This window comes from Dichomitus squalens (genome assembly GCF_000275845.1).
Source record: "Dichomitus squalens LYAD-421 SS1 unplaced genomic scaffold DICSQscaffold_18, whole genome shotgun sequence".
Lineage (NCBI taxonomy): Eukaryota > Fungi > Basidiomycota > Agaricomycetes > Polyporales > Polyporaceae > Dichomitus > Dichomitus squalens.
In genome coordinates this window covers 125011-130610 of record NW_006766900.1, presented here as the reverse complement: position 1 = coordinate 130610, position 5600 = coordinate 125011, and the positions used below count along the sequence as shown (strand labels likewise).

Sequence of the window (5600 nt, the reverse complement as noted above, 5' to 3'; positions counted from 1 at the left end):
GGAGGTCCGAAGATCCGGGCACAGGACACCGGAGAACACAAGCGAAGACTTGCAACATATCAAGCGTGAACGAGTACAGCGCTGAGGGGATAGGGCCTACCGAATTTTCATTTGTGTCTCCTGTTTTGCTCCACAAATTACGGGGCGCCCACTGAGATGAAACAATCTTATACTAACTCCGCGACAGCCCACGTCAGCTTATTCGGGAGTCATATAGAGAGGATTGGGCGTAGGTCGTGCGCGAGTTGGCAGGGGCGCATGCGCGATTACCAGACCCTGGCGTCCCTGCAGGACGGTGTCCGGAACTGAGCAGAGATAGTCGGCATGAGCTCCATAAACTCATGAATTGCCGAAGGATGACGTACACTGACACATGCAGGGACGTCGAGCCCCGCCGCGAGGATTGAGGGTGATCATTCAGTTCGTGGGATTGATGAGGGCCCAGTAGCGTACGAGGGTGAATATGCATCCTGAATCTGCCGGCCAGCCCGAGCGCGCCCCACTTGAACCTGATTGGAAGTGGTGATATGACGGTGAGAACGATTTGAAACGTAGGCAAGGCAAGCGACATACCAGTCATAAAAACTCAGTGGCACGTCCCTACGAGGACATACCTGAAGGCGGTAGATCATCTTGCGATATATTCGGGCAGCTGTGATGGTACTGGTGGAACACCATGAGGATTGTCAACAGAAACAATAGCAGTATGTAGACCACGTACAATATCACGACTGCAATACAAGTCCGCTGTTAGATGGAAGATGAAGAGAGCCCACAATAATTACTTACAAGCACTATAACTGAGGATCTTGAACGATATCGTCAGCAGGACTGTAACTGTCGGGCAGCTCGGCTACTCACAAAGTGAGGCCGTGCTGGTAGATTGTGTTTTAGCCCAGTACTCTCGGGGACGTGCGGTGACTCACTAGACTGAGATGCGTCCAAGATGGAGAGGATCTGAATAAACGCGAGACGCGTTAGCTATGCCTACAGCATAGTGACGAAGATCCTCACATTGCCAGGCAATACGACTACCCAAATGGTCAAGAACTCCAGAACATCTGCTTCGTACAGCATCTTGAAGCAGTCGTGGATCCTAAAACTGTGCTCACGCCTGGCTACGACGAAGACGTACGTCAGAGCGAGTACAACCCCGCATGTCGAGAGAGAGATCACTAGGGAAAGGTGAGCGAAGATCTGATATTAGTCTTGAGTACGTACTGAGCACGCAGGTGGTGACGCGAGCGCCAACATGACGCTCTGGGACCACGACGATATCGAAATCTTGCAGACCTATCCATGGAGGTTGTTATCCACTCACAGAGATATAAGGGCATGGAACAGGCGCACCGTAGAACATAAACCCCCAGAACACCAGGGTGACCAACTGCAGAGCAAGGCTGAGATACGTATTCTTGTACAGGGCGCATCTGATGGACTTTGAGCACAAGCAAGAGGGAATAAATCCCAACGTGCAAGCGTACATTCGGGTTGTGATGATACTGAAGGCAAACCCTAGAGAGAGGGAAGACGCAACCTGCAGTACTGCATTATCACATGCCGTCGTATACCTCGTCAAAATGTCATGTACCTGACAGATATAGCTGAGTGTCTGCGGCATGCACGCGAGATGCGCTCAAATAAGTCAGAACCCTCGACAGTTTCGGTTTGCATGCACGACTCACCTCCATGCGCATGACTCTATACGCATCGTAATACGCAAGCAGGGAAAGTATGGACAGGACACTTAGGTATCGGCATCCGAAGTAGAACAGAAACGCCCCAGGCCTGCATCCGATCTTACCCCTAATGATGGCAAGGTCGCATGGGAGATGGGACAGGAAATCCATGCTAGATCAACATGTGTCGGCGCACTTCCAGCGTAGAGAATGGAGCGGTTTTACTCACCAGGCAAAACCAGAAAGCAGATGTGGTACAAGCATATCCATCATATAGTCTAGAACAATCACGTCGTGTCAATAGGAGTTTGCAAGGACTGCCATATGCCATCTTGCCCAAGGACCCATACTACTCGCCTTCATTGAATGCCGTCCCCACCGCTCCCGCATCCACCAAGGACATCCTAGCTTCGCATGAGGTCGCAGTAAGCGACGGAAGCTCCGTTGAGCTGTCGCAGCCGGGTTGTCCAGTGGCGAGGTGCAAATTCCTGAAAGGAAGGCGACACCAATCTCAGAACTGATCAAAGAGGAGAGGGCAGGGAAACAGGTTCAGGTTCAGAAGGGGGAAAATGAGTAGTAATGGACCGGAGGATGCGGTTGATGACGACTGCAGCCAAGAACGTCCCAGGGACGTGTTGCATTGGGCCAATACGGTGACGGCGATGGTCGGATGTGGACCGTTACCGGGCAACCGACAGTGCTGCCCACCGTATCCGTTTACGTATTGATGGAGAGGTTAATGCAAGCGTCCGATCCGTCAGCTCTGTCAGCACAGACTCACTAGACTCCGAGATCCCGGCGTCCCATTGAGACTCGTGGAGAACGGGCGAAGCGCCGACGCGAGACTGCATTACACTGTAGGAATCTGTGCCATATCAATAGGCGCTCGGAGTAGCGTACAGAAGCTCCCAGCTGACAGTTGCTACTGAGTGTCATTCGCGTGGCGTTTCGTACAATGACTGATGAAGGAAGCTAGCTGTGGGTGCCAGAGGGCGCAAACTTCCAAGTCATGGCAGAAGCTTATAAGAGAAGTTAGAGCCACGTGGCAGGCTTCCCGCGACTCATTGTTTTGTCCGATGTGATTGACCGGCGACAGCGACGAGGCAGTTCATTCAACATGGGGCGATCGACAGATTGGTTTAGGGTCAGCTCGAGGTGGGCGCATTGGTATCATACGTGCATGAAGACTTGATGCTACCTTCCCATTGTCAAAGATAGACTCCCTTCTCTAGCCTGCCATCTGTCGACGTCTCGCATCACATCGTACGTACATATGCCATGCATGTCGACGGACGGTACTGAGATGGGAATCTACGATATTCTTGGCTGAATTCCGTACAATTACAATAAGTCCAATATTGTCAGTCAACTACAGATGAGAGATCGGGAGCAGCTCGGACATCCGCCGAGGCCCTTAACGCCATGAAGGAGAGGGGCCTGCCCGCGTCCGATGTTGGTTTAAGTCCTCAACAAATGACGCAGTCGGACCCAGGAGGTCCGAGCTTTGCCTCGAGCCTCGCAATCAACGACCCATCCGGATCGAGATAAGGACAACCACTAGGATCATCAGAGGTCAGCACCACACGCATGGGAGGATAAGAGCGTGCAAGGTGTAAGTGCGTACTTGTACTGCAAGCTGTTCGCCAGCGCGCTCTCCTCCAACGCCATCACGATCTGCGAGCCTTGTTCCCACTGCCTTGGCGCAACGAGCTGCTCGCGCGTCTCCAGCCGCAGCTCTACCCTCGGCCTTGGCCGCGGCGTTGATGATGATGGGGACGCGGGCGTGGCTGGATCATCGTCGCCTGCCATTACGGCCTCGGAGAGCGACGTTGGCAGTCCCGCATAGGACGACGGAGTTGCCGGCTGCTGCAGCGCGTCTTGGCCGCGCGACCTGGGATCCTCAATGACAAGACGCGAGTCGATGCACGTCGGAGGACTGTGCGGAAGGAGGCCTAGGCGGATGACCCAGCTACCCGCCTTGAAGTGTCGGTGCCCAAAGCGCTTGTCGTACTCCTTCGCCGCCACTATGAAAGATAGTTCCCACAGGCGGCCTACACGATAGGAGAAGAGATGATTCGCGAGGTGAGAACCAGACGGGCGCATGGCCACACATAGTAGCAGCCCGTACCTTTCGCGATAAACTCCAGACGGATGGACCCCGAGATCCGCATCCGCTTCTGGAATAGCGGGATCCTGAACTTCGCTACGAACGCGCCCTCATCCTCCGTAACGTCCTCCACATCCACATCGTCCACCGGCACGCTTCTGCCGAGCAAGATCTCCTCTGTCCCTGTCAGCGGCGAGAACGCTGGCGAGCGCCGAAGCTCCTGGAACAGTGTGTGGTCCGACGTGTGCAGACACGCCAGCCGTATCTCGTCCACTGTCGCGTCCGTCAACGGGGCAGCATGCGAGAGCAGCGCAGAGACCAGGTCCGGTCCGTCTGACTCGGGTGGGTTTGGGCGGTTGATGATCGCCCAGTAGATGGGCGTATGACCCTCGACGCTCGGCTCCTGGAGCAGAGACGATAGAGAGAGGTCGTACGAGCGGCACACGTCCGCGCAGCTCTCCAGGACCCCGAACGCGCCGTTCCAGTCAGTGTGCTTGACGAGGTCGCGGAGGAGGCCGAGGACGGTCGTGCGCACTTCGCGGGCGGCGCGTCCGCTGGGCCCGAAGTTGAACCAGGCGGAACCTCCGCGTTTGATACCGCGACCGCGGCCATGGCCCACGGATGGGGGGTAGCTAGCAAAGGAAGAGGAGGGCGAGGAGAGGGGTTGGTTGGATGGGCCTGCCTTTGCATCTCCAGCTGTGGCCGCCGGTGGCACGCCTTCCAGCGCGTCGTAGGAGGGTGGTGCGTCTCCTGGAATCTCGACTTCGTCTCCGGGGAGCTGTGACTTGTCCACGATCATAATGGTCCTGTGGATAGCGGATGAGAGGATTTGCTGCCAAGGCAGGTGGCGGGAGAGACGGATGTCGACGACTCGGAATAGAGTCCGGAAGGTGTCCTAGTCAAGGGGGGAATGCGGTCCCGAAGATCCTCTCTGTATGAGAGCAGCTGCGGCGAAGCATGGATCAAGTAGATGATGTGGTACAGTCGGAGCTCGTGCCTTCGATAGCCTGTACTCACCGCACTGCGGCAGCGGAGCGCAGGCGTAATTGGCCGGCACAGCAACGAGGCGGTGTCCATCTGATCTAATCAGCGAGTCGGTTGTTTCCGACTGGAGCCTGAGGTTCGATGTACATTGTACACAGTGTAAGTACTATTAGTGTGACCCCAGAAGCTACGGATTAAGCGCCTGACCCCAGAAGCTACTGACACGCCTCCAGTTCTCGCATTTCCCTGTCAAAAAGTGTGCACGGGTTACACGCGAGAAGACGTACTTCAAAAATATCATTGTAAAAAACAAAGAAGGAAATCGGAAGGGATTCGCTCCCGATACAAGTCAATCTCAGTAGGGTTTCAAGGGTTTACTGGCCTTGGTGAGCTGCCACAAAACGATCTGCAGTGCCGATCTTTCTGTAACTTCGCAAAGTGTTCTGAACATTCTCAATAAACTTTCTTGTTCAGTCTCCGAAGGGTTCCGGGTTGCAGTATTCGAAAGATAGGAAGAGGTCTCTCGAGCGTGACATTCAGCCACTGACCGAGATAAAGCTGACTTTCAATCTGAGCGCTTCGACAATGTTGCCCCGGCCAACTTCGCTATCAAACGACTGATAACAGCGGTGTTTGAATCGGCAGTCTTCGGCATTGTGACCATCCATGACAATCTATGGGCGCTTTTCCGTAGCTTCTGGGGTCAGACGTGTAATTCCGCGATGCTCAATGCAAACCTCCACCGATTTTCTTCATATTTCACCCATATGTACTGTCCAGGATGCAAGTGAAGTGTGCAAAGTCTGAAATGTATTGGAGAGGAAGGGAGG

The 5600-nt window shown here is 54.5% G+C and overlaps 2 protein-coding genes across 2 annotated transcripts; both read right to left on the bottom strand.

Moving 5' to 3' along the window:
- Nucleotides 1-193: 193 nt before the first annotated feature.
- On the bottom strand, nt 194-2082 carry DICSQDRAFT_147677 (uncharacterized protein; the record flags this gene model as incomplete). The annotated part of the gene is made up of 13 exons (XM_007366448.1): nt 194-305; nt 366-509; nt 574-663; nt 786-808; nt 862-957; nt 1015-1175; nt 1222-1293; nt 1351-1430; nt 1485-1537; nt 1592-1612; nt 1686-1851; nt 1909-1957; nt 2037-2082. The coding sequence occupies 13 exons, from the start codon at nt 2080-2082 to the stop codon at nt 194-196; spliced, it is 1113 nt and encodes a 370-aa protein (XP_007366510.1).
- A 794-nt stretch (nt 2083-2876) lies between these two features.
- Nucleotides 2877-4622, bottom strand: DICSQDRAFT_137219 (uncharacterized protein). The gene is made up of 3 exons (XM_007366447.1): nt 3808-4622; nt 3304-3730; nt 2877-3236 (listed from the first exon to the last, which is right to left on the bottom strand). Exons 1-3 carry the CDS (start codon nt 4583-4585, stop codon nt 3146-3148), a joined length of 1296 nt encoding a protein of 431 aa, XP_007366509.1. The 5' UTR covers nt 4586-4622; the 3' UTR covers nt 2877-3145.
- Between the last annotated feature and the right edge of the window lie 978 nt (nt 4623-5600).

Excerpts from the sequence above, each read along its gene's own strand:
- DICSQDRAFT_137219 (XM_007366447.1), bottom strand. The coding sequence starts at position 4,585 with ATGATCGTGGACAAGTCACAGCTCCCCGGAGACGAAGTCGAGATTCCA. Across the intron at positions 3,731-3,807 it reads TCTGGAGTTTATCGCGAAAG|GCCGCCTGTGGGAACTATCT; the intron begins GTACGGGCTGCT and ends CCTATCGTGTAG. Across the intron at positions 3,237-3,303 it reads GCGAACAGCTTGCAGTACAA|TGGTTGTCCTTATCTCGATC; the intron begins GTACGCACTTAC and ends TGATGATCCTAG.